The sequence below is a fragment of the Paroedura picta genome, chromosome 1 (genome assembly GCF_049243985.1).
Source record: "Paroedura picta isolate Pp20150507F chromosome 1, Ppicta_v3.0, whole genome shotgun sequence".
Lineage (NCBI taxonomy): Eukaryota > Metazoa > Chordata > Lepidosauria > Squamata > Gekkonidae > Paroedura > Paroedura picta.
In genome coordinates this window covers 63,527,153-63,542,903 of record NC_135369.1, presented here as the reverse complement: position 1 = coordinate 63,542,903, position 15,751 = coordinate 63,527,153, and the positions used below count along the sequence as shown (strand labels likewise).

The window sequence follows — 15,751 nt, the reverse complement described above, 5'->3', positions numbered from 1 at the left end:
ACTCTTCTAATCTAGAAATGAAACTGGGAGATATGTGATCAGATCTGCCATGTTTGTTTTTTGTTCAAGTGAAAGACACCATGGAACCAGAAACCAGGTGAGGAAACTGGCACCCACAGTATTTTATTCTCTCTCCCTACCACTTTCCTCTGGATGTGCCAAAGAGGGGACAATTCCCCATTGTGAGTTTACTGCCACCACTGCCAGTGGAGAGGCTTTTGCAGTAGATATTGGGTTTTGCCCTTCCATGCTCTCATACCCACCATTCCCCTGTCCCTGCAGTGCTGGAGGGCATTTTGCCAGATTTAAAATATATAGAGTGGTGGTAGTGGAAGAGTTGTCATGATCTTTCCACCTCCCCTGCAGAATTCCGCTGTTATCTGTATGTTAGTTGGTTCTGGAAACACTGGAGCAAAATGATGTGGATGCTCTGAAAAATTCCTTCTACTAGGACTTGGACATTTGATCTCTTTCTTACAGATGGTATGGGGTCTCTAAAGCTATAGAATATTTAGATAAGTCCTCTGCTGCCTGCTCAAAGAGTTTACAAAGTAAAACATAAAAAGAACACGAACCTAATCAAATGATTATTCAGAAGTGCAGTTCCTCTTATTCCTCTTAAATTATTCCTCTTAAAATTTGTTAAACAGCCCTGGGGGTGGAGAGTGTCCTGGCTGTCCAAGATGCAATAGGGCCAATCAGGGTGCGGCCAGCAAAGCTGGCCGCACCCTGATTGGCTCTCCTACTCCAGCTCCTGCCCTCTTTCCCTGGACACTAGCCACTTTGCTCTCAGATGCCGGAGAGTGACACAGAGAGCCCTGCCAAACTGCAAACCACCCGATTACCTGCTATGGCTCTGCTGCGAGGGAAGGAGGGAGGGAAGGAGGGGGAGAGAGAGAGAGAGAGAGAGAGAGAGAGAGAGAGAGAGAGAGAGAGAGAGAGAGAAAGAAACTGCAAACGACCCCCAAACTACAAACGACCCTTGCTTCCCTGCTAGGAAGGAGCCCTGATTACCTCCTATGGCTGTGAAAGAGAGATCTGCACCTGCCGGTGTTCCCTAGGTCATAGTGCCCATTGCATTCCTGGTTGCAATGAGGTTTCTTGCTAGTACTTTCATAATTTTTAAAGTAAGACAGGCTCTTACCACTAAGAGAGGTGCAGTGGTTAAGAGTGGCGGTCTCTAACCTGGAAAATCAGGTTTGATTTCCCCACCCTTCCACATGCAGCCAGCTGAGTGACCTTGAAATAGTCACAGTTTTCTTAGAGCTCTCTCAGTTCCACCCACCTCACAGGGTATCTGTTGTGGGGAGAGGAAGGGAATGGTGATTGTAGGCTGCTTTGGGACTCCTTCAGGCAATGAAAAGCAGGGTGTAAAAAAGTAGCTCTTCTTCTTAACTATGCCTTTCCCCCCATAGGCCCAAAGAAGAGAGAGTAAATCGATTCTCATATCTGACCAATTAGTCCCTCCACTGGGACAATGCCTCCTCTTTTCATATGATCTTAGTGCTGTAGGACATGGACATGAGGGAACCCATACCAAGCTAATAATTTTGCCCTTATGTCTCTTCTAAATACATTGTGGGAAAAGAAATCTCATTGATTCCAGTACTACCTCCTTCTCCCCGACTGCATATATTATGTAAGGATCTGACCTAAGGAACAGGAGAGGGAAGGCTTTTCATATGTTTAGAAGGTTTATGAGGATTTGGAAGCTCTGGTTTTAGATGCCCAAAGGTGCAGAAGTAAAGAAGTGATATGATTTGTTGTTGTTATGTGCGAAGTCGTGTCCGACCCATCGCGACCCCATGGACAATGATCCTCCAGGCCTTCCTGTCCTCTACCATTCCCCGGAGTCCATTTAAGTTTGTACCTACTGCTTCAGTGACTCCATCCAGCAGTGATATGATATTTCATTCAAATTACCAGAATTCTCCATCATCACCAATTCTGTGCAGCAAAATCTTCTCCTTGGGGCTGAGGAGTTCCCATTTCCCAGACCTAGTGGGGCCAGAAAAACATTGCTTTTGCATAATTTGGTAAACTTCTATCATGCCCCCTCTCCATTCCCCAGTAGTCTTTTATTAAACTGAAAAATCCCAGACTCTTCAACCTCTCTTCATAGGAAAGGTCCTTAATCACCTTTGCCCTACTGCTTGGGAATGTGTTCAGCCGTGCACATCAGGTGTTAGAAGATGTCTGCATTTTCATATCAGCACACTGCAATGTTTCACTGTCCTGAACTTGGCCTTTCAAGTCATGCGCACCTAAATTCACAGAACCTCAATGCCATCATGACACATGATATTGCTTTCATCCATGGCTAGATGGCAGTGTGATAGCTTCCAGTCAAATCTTTGCTCTTTTGATGCTGTGGACCAGGGGTCACCAGCCAAACATTTTTGTAGTATGAACTACATCTGAGAATGAAAAATATTCAGAGCTATACTCCCTATCCTCCATGGCATGTGACAATGTTTTGTTTTGCCCCAGAAATAGAAGGTAGACTCTAAATAGCACCAGCCAGGAGGGTATTAGCTAAGCAGCATGGAGAAAAATATTATGAAACAGAAACATTTTAAAAACTTTGGAGTAGATCTTTAAGTGATCTTTTCCTGGATCTTCTAAGGCTGTGCAGGCTATTCTGTAGCAGCCAGCAAGCCACCTATATCACCTGTGCTACCCCTTGAGACCCCACTTTAAATACTCACCTGTCACTCCAGTCTCCTCTCCATTCAACCTTCCCCCAAGGATTTCTTAGTCTTACTAAATATTCAGGTCCGTGTTTGCAAGTCACCTGTCAAAACAATAATAGATTGCCTGTACCAAGGCCACTGTTCAATGCCCAGCTGTACCAGCTGCTTAAAACAACCCGGGCACAATTCAAAGAGTCAAGTTTTGCATCAAATATTTTTCAGCAGCTCAGTCCTAAATATGTACTCTCCCCTAGGTCCACCATCACATTTTGTCATACTGATCACAAATCCCCTTTTGCAGTTATCATCTTTTGATTCAGTTTGCACCAGCAAGGGTGTCTGTGGTCACCCCCATCTGTCAACTGTTCCTCCACTAGCGATGCCACAAACTTCAAACATCTTCTGAGAGCATGTAAGTGCTTCCCATTTTGAGTGACTAATGACAGCCATAACTAAATTATCATATTCTTACATGTCTAGGGTTGTTGGGGATCCCCTGGAATTACAGCTCAACTCCAGACTAAAGAGATCAGTCCCCTTGGAGAAAATGGCTGCTTTGGATGGTGGATTCCATAGCATTATATTCCACTGAGATCTGTTCCCACCCCAAATCTCACCTACTCCTGGCTTCATCTCCAAAGTCTCACAACCCAGAGCTGGCAGCCCTACATATGTATCCTGAATGGGATGACTGCCGTCACCTCCATGCTTGATCCCATATCAGTTTGCGTCCATGCGAAGACTTATCTTTCTCCTAGACTGTTTAGTGCACCCTACAAGCAATGGCAGGCCTCTTCAGAAGCACACTGATTTTTCCCTTTTTTGGCACATTCTTTATTCTAGACTAAGCAATCTCAAACAGCTCTCAGTCCCTACTTTTGTCTTCCTTATGAAGCTTAGCAAGATCTATTGAGGGTGGGGCAGCAAGGGCTAGATTCACTTTTCACAGGAAAAATGTAAAGAATCATCTCTATCTAGCAGGTTTATTCAATTGACATAGGAGAAGGAAAGACGGTATCTGGAACATGCTTGCGATGGCTGCCATCCTCAGAAGCAAAATGTAGCATCAGGGCATTAGGAATGCATCACAGAACAGAGACACACCAGCAAAGGTTCAAATAGGCAGCCAGAGAGTTTTAGATGGCCCAGTGTCACCTCTTGGGCTCTTTTTGAAGCACAGAGCTCCACTCCATTATATGAATGACAGTGGATCAATATTCCTAGCCAAATGATGCCAGTTTGTTCAAGTAAATGCAGGTGTGTTTTGCCTCTGGATAGGGGAGGTTCCTGGCCTGAAGTCTATCGTAAGAGGATTTTGCATTTCCAGATTTATCAGGACTGGGGATAAAATACGGTTGGTAACGATTAAAACTGAGTTGATGAAGCTCATCTTTTTGGGTACTAATACTTGTATTATGGCCAAAAACATGGCATCTGAAATACATGTTCACTCTTCACTAGTTCCATTTCTGCTGAAGATAAATATAACTCAGCTTCGCTTAGCATATACTTGTGGGCTCTGCTACCAACAGAGACTCGTCAATCAATTTTGATTCTTGATTTACACGCAGGTCCAGCTATTATTCTCTATGTTTTATTCATGTCGCTATAAGGAGAGCAGCTCTGAAAAAAGAAACCATTTTAATGCTGTCATCATCTTCAACACAGCTGGATAGTCTTTAAAGCAAGGATGGTGACATACATCAAAAGTCTCCTCATAGTCTCTACAACTTTATCATTATCCAAGGTCATTCTTATAACTAAGGAACTCTAGATAGGTGGTACCCAATTAAATTATCAGAGAATGATCATCACCAATTATTAATATCTGCTTCCTCAGGGCCATCACCTGTTCTACACATCTGCTATTCCTGTAAGAGCCCCTCCCCCACCTTGATTGTCATGTTCAGAGAAGGGCCATCACTCAGGGGTATCATTGCATGCCTTACATGCCAAAGGTCCCACATGCCCTCTGACATGTCCAGTTGTAAAGGCTCCTGTGTAGCAGCAACATCTCTGTCTGAGAGCAACAACCTAGACACAGCTCTGGTAGACCATTTGTCCTGTTCAAAGCCCCTTATGTTTTGTTTTGTTGGCTTTTGCATACATCTTTGGTGTATGTTGTGGTGAATAGTATTTTTTTATTTCTTACATGTGGAAATGCAGGAAACATGGCAACCAGGACCGGGTCTTATTTGTAATGTTTACACCTTGCTAGTCGCTACTCAACGGCTAGAAACCAAATATAGTAGAGCAAAGGTATGAATATGAGCCTCTTGTGGTGCAGAGTGATAAGGCAGCAGAAATGCTGTCTGAAGGTGTCTGCCCATGAGGCTGGGAGTTCGATCCCAGCAGCCGGCTCAAGGTTGACTCAGCCTTCCATCCTTCCGAGGTCGGTAAAATGAGTACCCAGCTTTACTGCTTCCACAGTAAAATGACTGTGGAAGGCACTGGCAAACCACCCTGTATTGAGTCTGCCATGAAAACGCTAGAGGGCGTCACCCCAAGGGTCAGACCCCAAGGGTTCCCTGCTTGCACAGGGGATACCTTTACCTTTACCTTTTAAAGGTATGAATGCAAAACTGAGAAGGTCAAAGAAATTCAACAGCAGCAGAAAGAGGGGCAACTCTTTCATTGATGTAACAAAAAAGGAATGAGCTTTCCCTTCTTGGGCTTCCTATGTTCCTATAGTTCTTCTAGTCAGGAACAATGTGGTGTGCATGGGAGGCTACAGCTGGACAAGGAAGATCAAAGCAACAGGAAATAACAGCAGAGAGGAAAGGAGGAGCCAGAGATTCCAACTGGCATGGAGACAAGTGTGAGATGTAACTGAAGAGGACTGAGATGCATGACAATAAAAGAAGGTCAGTTGTCAGGAGACACAAGGGACAGCTGGCTAGTACAGCTATCAGAATGGGATGAGAGCTGAAAGAAGCTGACTTGATAGGCCCTGTAGGAAAAAAAAGATATGAGCAGAAATACCACAAGACTTAAACAGTCATAGATCCAGAGAAGGTGCCATTTTAGATGCTCAAATGCCATGATCAAATGTAATATAAAGAGTGCAATTAAAATTTTAAAAAACCACATGGAAGCATCCAAAATATATATGGACTCACTTTTCGTATGCCAGTCATTGTATAGGCATGACCTGCTACCAATCCATTCTCGAGGACTCTTGTTTTCTGTATGGAGGATGGATTTTAAAAATAAAACACAGCCATTTAGTTTAACAATGCTCAGTGTAAACCATGTTCCCTACATTTATGAGAAAGCAGCTGGCATCTGAGTCTGCATAAGAACCCTATGCAGCCTGAGTGAAATTCCTTAGGACACTCTGCTTAGGAGACTCAGTTTACTTCTAGACATGATTAGCACAACATTTTATTGATAAAAAGAATAAAAACTGCCACATACAATTCCAACAAAATATTTGTGGGTCATATTTCAAAACATTTCAAAATACTCATATGCATTTCAGGATAGAGGGAGTCAGTTACTTGAAGACCCAATTATCTGCTTTCATGCTGAGCATTTTTGTTGCATTTCAAGTGATTTCTTTAGAGAATTTTGAAAGGAGGAGGAAAGTGTAACATTGCTCTGATCTTCCTGGGGAATTTACCGAAATCAACATAATGCATGTCAATGTGATAATACATGGTCGACTGTCTCAACCTAGGGGTGGCCGAGCTATGGCTTTCCAGATGTTCATGGACTAGAATGATCATGAACCCTGGACATATGGAAAGCCACAGTTTGGCTATCCCTGGTTTCAACCTTTCCCATTTGACAAGGGCAAATCCATTGGGAATAAGTAATGCAGAGATCTCTGCCTCCCCCAAAAAGCTTAGAGCGGGGCTCCAAAATATGCCAAAGTGAAGATTCTCTGGAACGTAGGGATCTCTAAGGCAGTGAGATAGTACGGTCCCTCTGCAGAAAGGTCTTATCAGACTGAAGTGACACATCCCAGATGCATTGTTTGGTTATTTCTTTGGGAAGCCTAAATGTAACAAGGCTGGGGCACGGCTGGGGCACGGCTGGGGCCTATTATGAAGGTAGGGAGAATGACTCATTTGCCAAGTAAAGAAAAATATTCAGTGCTTTTTAAAAAAAAATAAGGCTGAGGTGGAGCATAAACAGAAGCTGGTGGGATCACAGGTAGTGTGACAAGATGAAATGGTGACAAATTATTCACTTTCTCTTCTCCCAGCATAACAAAAAATTCAAAATCAAATGAATAGGTAGAGTTTAAAAAAATAACAAAGACAAATAATATTTTCTATTTTCTCAGCACACAATTAACTGACAGAATTATTGCCAGGGGATGCTATCATGCATATTAGCATAAATAGTTTCAAAGGGATTACCCAAATATAGGCCATTCAGTTGTCATTTTCAGTTTCCCCCAAATTGCTGTACCTTGGCACTTCTGACCATCAGAGATTAACCATGGTGGCTGGATATTATTGCCTGTGAACTTCACTGAGGCATTTTCCTGGCCACAGTTTGAATGCATAATCCCTAAATCTATTCTCAGCTGTGCAAGTAAGGTGTGGCCTCAATAAGACTGGAGGTCCTTTCTCCCCATGACCATGTTAAGACAATGTGTGTGATGCCCTAAATGGGGAATCCACCTCTGAGGATGATATCTATTAAATCCCAATGCAAAAGACTCTGCTTATGAATGCCACATTGGGGAGGTGTTCACCATTAATTCCATCCCACCCACCCACAGCTGCTGTAAACAGGCCTTTATTTCACAGCCTGGGTTGTGTGTGAGCACAGCAGGAGGTGAATCTGTTACTTGGTGCAATGCGTTATTCCCACCACAGATGCCTGGAGTTGCTTTTGCCACTATCTGGCAACTGTATTGAGAGCCATAGGGAGCCTTCACACAAATGGAAGGTGACTGAGCGGTGGGGGCTGGAGAGCTGAATTAATGTTTTGAGGAGGGAAATTTCCTCTGGGCCACAACCCAACCTGCATAACACTACCTCAGGCTTTCTTGGCCAGGGTTTTGTGAAACCCTGGGGTTTCTTGATGGCCCTGGAAGTGTTTCCTGAATGTGTGGGAGTTAATTATTTTATTTTTACTATATTTTTTAATGTTAAATGTTAAACATTTATTGGGTTATATGACCATATATGGTCATGTCGGCCTGACCCAACCCCCCCCCCCAGAAGGGCCAATGATGGGCCTGGAGGGAGGAGGAAGGGGAGGGGCTTCCCAACCATATTCCGCAAAATCGTGCCACTTCTGGTGTTTCTCAAAGCCTGAGGAATGTTTCAGAGAATTATCAACCATGACGAAGTTATCAAGAGTCAATGTGGCTTAATAGACAGTGTTAATTTGGGGTGCGGGAAGACTCTACTGGTCAGCTCTTCAACTCACCGGTGATTTGAAGCCTGTTGCTACCTCTCAGCCAAATTACAGGGAAATGAGGATGAAATGAGATAAACTCCATATACTGTCCCCCAAGCTCTTTGGAGGAAAGATCAGGCATACAAAGGTGATTATTCACAATGATGATAATAATGCTCACCCCTAAATGGGTCTGGCATCCAATCAGAGATCTGCTGTATGTTGCCCTTGTCAAGATATCCCAGAGGTCAGGTGGGGCCTCAGCCAGTTTTATCGTGAAGTTAACCCCACCTGTAAAGTCCACTAGAGCTTCTGATACTTGCCCAGTCTGTAAATCTTCATAAGATCCACACAACCTGTAAAGAAAGTTCATACAAACATTTTTAATTTATTAGGGCAACTAATTGCAAGGTAAGTACCAAGGAACAAAACAAAAATTTGGGAATGGGGCTCATGTTACATACAGATAATTCCTTCAATAATGCTTGCAGGTACACTTACTTGGCATAAGCCTTTTCCAAAAGAGCTCCCCAGAATAGGTTCTTGTAAACAGATGAGACAAAAACAAGTTGACCTGCTTCATTTACTGGTAGTCGATCATCTACTACCACATCAACCCATTGGCCAAAATGCCAGAACTGGAAAACAAAATAACATTTGATTCTTCAGTGGGTAAGCCCATAGCTGTTTCTAAGAGCAGTTAATATTTTTAAGAGAGAAAAGCAAGCTGTAATTTTGCTGACCAATTGCTGATAGGTGCTAGTTTTATGACTGACAAAATCAGAGTGGTAGAATTCAGGAAGTATGAGACTTAGATTTGTTTCAAAGCTCTCACATGAAGCCATAATCAAATGGGAATTTGGAACACTGATGAGCTTGCCACATTCAATTTCAGACTTAAAGATTAACATTGCAATCCTAAAGAGAGTTGCACCTTTCTAAACCTAGTGTCGTATATGGGATTAGAAAGGTATAGCACTGTAAGAGTTGGATCTGACCGAAGAAGTTCTTGCTATAATAAATGTGTTAGTGTTAATGGCATCACGTGTCTTCTTTACTGCACCAGATTTATTTATCAAAAAATGTTTCTCTGCCATATTTACAAGTAACTCAGGATTCCTGCCCTAAGGCACTTCAATAAGAGTTAATTAGAGAATGCCAAGCAAAACAAAAAAGTCTCCACCCAATAGCAGAAAACAGACCAATTTATCTCAGGAGAGAGTTCCAATGTTTTGGTGCCATGACCAGAAAGATCCTTTCTTTGATTATCACACATCTAGCCTCTGTTGGAGGAGATACCTGAAGCAGAGCTTCACATAGGCTGACCTAAGGTTATCCTTCACATAGGCTGACCTAAACCCTCTAGGACTTTTAAGGTCAATGAACTGGTCTTCCTGAATTGGTCTCTTTAGAGGGAGTGCAACTCTATTCAGAACAGGATGCACCCCAATTCCTGGACCAAACACTTCCCTCCACCAGTAACATCTCCATTTTGTCTGGATTAAGTTTCAGCTTGTTAGCCTTCATGCATCCCAATGCTTCCAGGTACATGTTCACAGTTTCCAGAGCCTCTCTGGGATCTTCAAGACAGTCAGGAGAATTAACAGCATCACATTCCCACTGTCCATCTCCTGGCACAGGTCATCTACCATAGCAACTAAGGCTATTTCAGTCTCATAACCATGCCTGATACTAGATGAAATGGATCAAAACAATAGACTCATGTCACTTCTATTTTCAAAGCTGGTATTCAAATTTATATTTGACTCAGACACATGACAAATTAAAGTGTTCCTCTTCCCATGTATTTGCTTGTTTGTTCAAAATGCCAGTATCTTAAGTGACAATAAAGTAATTCTTTGTATTTTCACAGTTATAAATTTAGAAAATTCTGGCAATCTAAAGTATTCTGAAATTATGTTATGAATGAAGACTCTGACTTTTGCTTTTACTTCATGTGGGGAAAGTAGAATACATCCCCCGCCAAAAAATAACGGTAGAATGACTTCCTCTTAGCATTAGTGTGTGTGTGTATTCAGAAACCATGTGGACAGCTCTGGTGTGGAGGCTGGATTTTGTCTTGAATTGCACATTTATAGCTATTGCATAACTGACTTAGCTGCCTTCTTATGCTATCAGACTTTTGCTAACTGGGGAAGAATCCCAAGGAAACAAATAGAAGACCATGTAGACATCTCATCCCACCCTTGAAAATCTTCCCTTTTAAGTTCTCAGGGCTTCAGCAGGATAATTTCCTTCCTTTCCCCCATTTAACTGACATTTAGCTGCTCTCAACATTCATTTTCCAGCTTCATTAAGCCATTTTTAGTTGTATTCTTTTCCCTTAATTCCTTTGGAATATTGATGGGGCTATATTTTTATGCATATCTGAATGTCTTCTAAGAAGAGATACATAACAGGTAATTTACTACTAGATACAGTGATTAGGCCCACCTTGAAATGGAATATGCCGGCATACTTCTTCCTCTCTAAATTTTGGTTCTGTGGCACTACCTGAGACAAGATATCTGGATGAAAAGTCAAAGCTTCCAAAGCAGCTAAAAACCAGCAGTCTCCTGTACCAAGAAAGAAAATAGACCAAAAGATCTGCATGTGATATTTTGAGTACTCAAATAAAAGATAATACAGATATATATTAATTATTACCATTAGCATGGAACTACATAATTGAGCATAAATGCATCTGAAATCAATTTTGTAATGTCTTTATTGCAATTAAAATTACACTAGAAAGTAGATCTTTTTATAAAATGATGCATTTTGAAATTAGCTTTCAATACAATCTTTTCTGTGTTGCATTGAGCTTTGGCTTGTTTCTGTCCAGGAAGTTTCACTGTTGAATATTTGGCCTGCTGCCTTAGAGATTTTTAAAAAATTCCATCCTCACTCTATAGAAAAACAAATGAGTAATAGTAAAGAGAGCCAGTTCAAAAGGAAGCAATGACAGCTAACAGGTTAGAGATTTAAGAAACATGATATTCAGATTCATGACTATCCAAAACTACTAGCCAGGAGGCAAAAGGAAATCTCTGTACAAAGGTTATATACTGCCTTATACCGAACCAAACTAGGGGGCTTTTTGCACGCCTTCAAAATCGCACAATGGTTGCTAATTGAAAACGCTATTGATTTGCCATAACGCACGACGTCGTCGACAATCTGCCACACACCTGAAACCAATCTGCAAAAAGCGCTTCCTTGTAGCGCTTTCAGGGGAATCCCAAAAAGTGGATTCACCCTCCGGAAAGCGCTACACTCTTGCAACCAATCTGCAACACTAGCTAAAAAGACCTGTGCGTTAACATTGTTGCGGTTTCTTCAAAGTCCCTCCTCCTGAGCCTGTCCTCCAAACTTCCGGCGAAGCGATCGCCATTTCTTTTTCTCCGAGCGAGCGGGGATAAACGCACCAGCGAGCCTCTTTCTGTTTAGAGGCTTCCCTGGCTTCAGTCCTTCCCCTTTAGTCACTAAGCACAAACCACAGAAAAGCCCGTTTGCTGATGTATTTTCCCATTAATTTTCACACATTCATTCAGCCGAAAATCGGGCCCGTGAGGGGGGGGGGGGGATTTTTTTTTTTCACTCGGAGGCAGCGTGGCAACGATAAAACGATCAAACGACAGCTCAAACACACCAGGCAGCTGGATGGGTCTCTCCGTTGCAACGAATCTACCCAGATTTGTTGCTATTTTTTAAAAAAACTTTCTTAAAGGGAAAGGGGCTGTTTGGGAGCATGCTAACGGCTGCCCATTGGCTGCTTGACGGCCAGGGGCGGGACAAGCTCGGCAATAGCGCTTCCTTTCTAGCGATTTCTGCCGAGACCGGAAGCCTGTGGGAAACGCTACAAAACGCAACTGGATTCCACCACAAAGGCAGGTATGCATAACGACGAATTCCACTACTTTAAATGGCGATTTTTCATTCAGTGACCAATTTGCAACAAAGATCCCGGTGCGTAAAGCCCCTATTAATCCATCTGCCCAGGAGCATGACTGGCAGCTGCTTGGTGATATGCAAAAGCTGAGCCTGCTGACTTGCAGGTGGAGCCTGAGTAGAATTACAACCGATCACCAGACTACAGAGATAGGATTGCCAACCTCCGTGTGGTGGCTGGAGATCTCCTCGGACTACAACTGATCCCCAGGAGAAAGAGATCAGTTTACTTGGAGAAAATGTCCATTTCAGAAGGTGGGCTCTACGGCATTACACCCCACTGAAGGTTCTCCTCTCCCAAACCCTGCCCTCCACCCCAGATTTCCCAACCTGGAGCTGGCAACCCAACTACAAAGATCAGTTCCCTTGGAGAAAATGGCAGCTTTGGAGGGTGGACTCCACAGCATTACACCATGCTGAGGTCCTTCTCTTCCCTCCCTGCCCTTCCCAGGCTCCACACCCAAATCTCCAGGAACTGCTGAACCACTGACAACCCTACCAGAGATACAAGGCTTAGTTCCTGTCATCTTAAGCAACAGGACTAGCAAATTTGCCTAAACTTCATCAGGACCCTTGTTTGCCCAACCAGTACATCTTGGAGCTGACAATGCAATTTAGATACCGTGTTTCAGTTGTTCAACACCACGTACCACAGCCAGAACAAGCAAAGGGGAGCTCATACCTATCAGTCCTTGACACAGAGCAAGGCGTTTGGTGTTTGCGTCGTAAAACACTGGAGTCTCATGCAGCTCCTGGAATAAAATAAAGTGACAAAAGAAAATGCTAAGCTATAGAGTCTTGTGCTCCAGGCAGCAAGGCATAAATGAGGCATGTGAAAGCATTTTTAGAAGAATGCCCTGTGGCCAAAGTGCATTTTTATGACAGCATAAGCAATTCCTTTGAGTTAAAAATATTGTTTTTATTGTTTGTTCAGGGTTAAATCTGAATGACTCTTTGCTTCTTGATGTTTCTGTACTCAAGATGTACTGATAATACAGGGCCTCCTTTCCACCCCTGGGATTGTAATCTGGAAGGAACTGCTACAATATACAATATACAAAATTACACATAGAAAAAATGGTGTTACGCCAGTGCAATGGCATAATGCTATAAAAAAATCATGCCTCCAGTAATTCCTCACCTCCTGGCTCTCTCACTTTCCTCTGCTGCCTTCTTGTGCTTCTTGGCACTCCACACACCTGCTTGAAATGGCAGAGGAGAGGAATGCACTATACACATGATTCTCCTCCACCTGTCAATCAAGCCAGGCAGCCAATCACCTTTATCCCTGTTTTAAAGGGACTGCGATACAAGGTAATTTTTTTTAAGCAAAACTCCTCAGTTGCAATGCCTATGCATCTAATCATAGATACATAGTGCTTATTTTACTGCCACCCCTTTTGGAATTATGAGCCTTGAAGCTTTAAAAAAGTAATCTTATTCCCGATTTTTGTGGGAGGGGGTTAGAGAGGAATGCTTTGTGTGTTAACTGTTTTTTTTTTTGCTCTGTCTGAATGATTTAACGCATATTCGTTGCTCCAGGCAGTTTGCCTCAGAAGAAAAAAAGCCCCATCCTTGGGAGAAGGGAGAGAGAGATGGATGTGAGGGTGGGCGCTGCAGGCAGATATAGTGCTACATCGCCACCACACCTTTCTTTAGCATGTGGTTGCTGGTTGCTCTCCTCTCGCTCATGCTACAAACTTGGATAAATCCACTTTTGTGGATTCCCCAGCTGGTGCTTTAAAATGGAGGATGTAGTTGCTGGTTTGCTGCTGGGATGCTGGATGCTGACGACATCGTGTAAAACGCCAAAAATATGGCGTCAACAAAAGGTAAACCTTTCACTATATTTTCCGGATGTGGAAAAGGTAAAGGTAAAGGTATCCCCTGTGCAAGCACCGAGTCATGTCTGACCCTTGGGGTGACGCCCTCTAGCGTTTTCATGGCAGACTCAATACGGGGTGGTTTGCCAGTGCCTTCCCCAGTCATGACCGTTTACCCCCCAGCAAGCTGGGTACTCATTTTACTGATCTTGGAAGGATGGAAGGCTGAGTCAACCTTGAGCCGGCTGCTGGGATTGAACTCCCAGCCTTATGGGCAAAGCTTTCAGACGGCTGCCTTACCACTCGGCCCTCACAATTCAACCCTTAAATCATTCAAACCATATGGCTGTCCTTTCTCACTATCTCACCTGCTTTGATCCTATTTTATTCAAACAGTTTTATTCTGCCCTCCCCTCCAAAAAGAGAGGTTATGCTGCTGGAGTCCATTGCAACCCAGAAACATTTATCCTCACACACGTCTTTCTGTAGCCTTTCTCAACATTTTTACTGTTACGAACCCCCTGAAACATTCTTCAGCCTTCAAGAAATCCCAGAAGTGGCATGATCGTGCAGAATATGGTTGGGGAGCACAGCTGTATACATGCCCACTTGGAGTCCCTCCCCTTCTCACCCACTCCCAGGCCATCTGCTCATCCTGTTTATTTACATATCTATTGAAGTAGTTACACTTCACCTTCTTTGTGGTTCAATGTTGCCAAAATTCAATGTGAGTTGCATGCAGTGATTTTGGCAGCAGTTTCTCTAAAAGAAACAATGTGTGGCCAAGAGGTATTTCTAGAAGAAAGGACATAGCAGTGCAGGGATTTAGCACTGCAGTTGTCAAATATGGATTGTTATCGTCCATGGTGTCCTGTGTGCTTTCCTGGAGTACCTATGATTCAGAAAACCTGACATGTAGAACTCCTGTGTGTGGAAGAGTGTTCTGGGAGTCTAGTTAAACAAGACACCAAACACATGGACCATTTACACACTGGAGGTTTCATGCCTGGCTGCTGGCTGGAATTTTAGTTGTGGCAGGTTGTCCTACCTCTTCCTGTACCCACATGGGAGAGTATTTGGCCTGGTGCAGCTCATCCACCCTTGATTTGTGCTCCTTCATGGGAGCTGGAGCAGTGAAGTTCCCAGTGTGTAAATGGTCATAGTGACCACATATTTGTGGTTGCCATTTCATAGAATCATAAGAGTTGGAAGTACCTCCAGGGTCATCTAGTGCAACCCCCTGCCAAATGTAGGAAATTCACAGCTACCTGCCCACCCACAGTGACCCTGATTCCATGCCCAGATGATTCCCCCCAAAAAACCCAGAATCCCTGGCCAGTCTGGCCTGGAGGAAATTCACTTCCCAACACTAAGTGGCACAATTCCTTCCATCCACCCACTCACAATCTGCCTAAATGCACATAATCTGCAAGAAGAAAGTGGACAATCGCAATAACACAACAAGAGAAGAAAAGAATCTGTCCAATGACTGAGTCCAGGTGGAAATTTTAATAAAGAGATACCAGAGACTCTTATATTTTGAATATTATTTGATTAAGCCATTGGACAGATTTTTTTTCTCTTGTTAAATTCACAGAATCAGCATTTTGTAGTGGTTTTTCAATTCTGTGAGGTCCTGATCCAGCAGACCTTGTGATGTTTTTAAATTACTGTAAAATGGCAATGGCAAACCCTTATCAGACACAAGTTTGCTGTCGCATTTAGCTGAGCTCCAAGGATGTCTTTCCCACAAAACCCCATCACTTACATGTGGCCTCTTCCACTGCAGTTTCTGAGGGAGTTTCTGAAGGAGTGGCCCAGTTCCAATGGACCTGATATCAGCCAGGAAGTTCTCATCCTCAAAGAGACATTTGTTCTTCAAACACTGCTCAAGTAATGTCTGGTAATCCTGCTGGCGAAGAC

General features: G+C 43.2%; 1 protein-coding gene across 1 annotated transcript in view; it reads right to left on the bottom strand.

Moving 5' to 3' along the window:
- CAPN14 (calpain 14) overlaps positions 1-14,474 on the bottom strand; it is a 46,852-nt gene extending 32,378 nt beyond the window's left edge. Inside the window, exons 1-8 of the mRNA XM_077310388.1 lie at positions 14,460-14,474; positions 12,688-12,757; positions 10,509-10,630; positions 8,556-8,692; positions 8,236-8,410; positions 5,813-5,878; positions 2,709-2,794; positions 1,924-1,998 (exon numbers count right to left, since the gene is read on the bottom strand). Of these exons, the coding sequence (XP_077166503.1) occupies positions 1,924-1,998; positions 2,709-2,794; positions 5,813-5,878; positions 8,236-8,410; positions 8,556-8,692; positions 10,509-10,630; positions 12,688-12,757; positions 14,460-14,474 (746 nt within the window). The remainder of the gene's footprint in view (positions 1-1,923; positions 1,999-2,708; positions 2,795-5,812; positions 5,879-8,235; positions 8,411-8,555; positions 8,693-10,508; positions 10,631-12,687; positions 12,758-14,459) is intronic.
- Between the last annotated feature and the right edge of the window lie 1,277 nt (positions 14,475-15,751).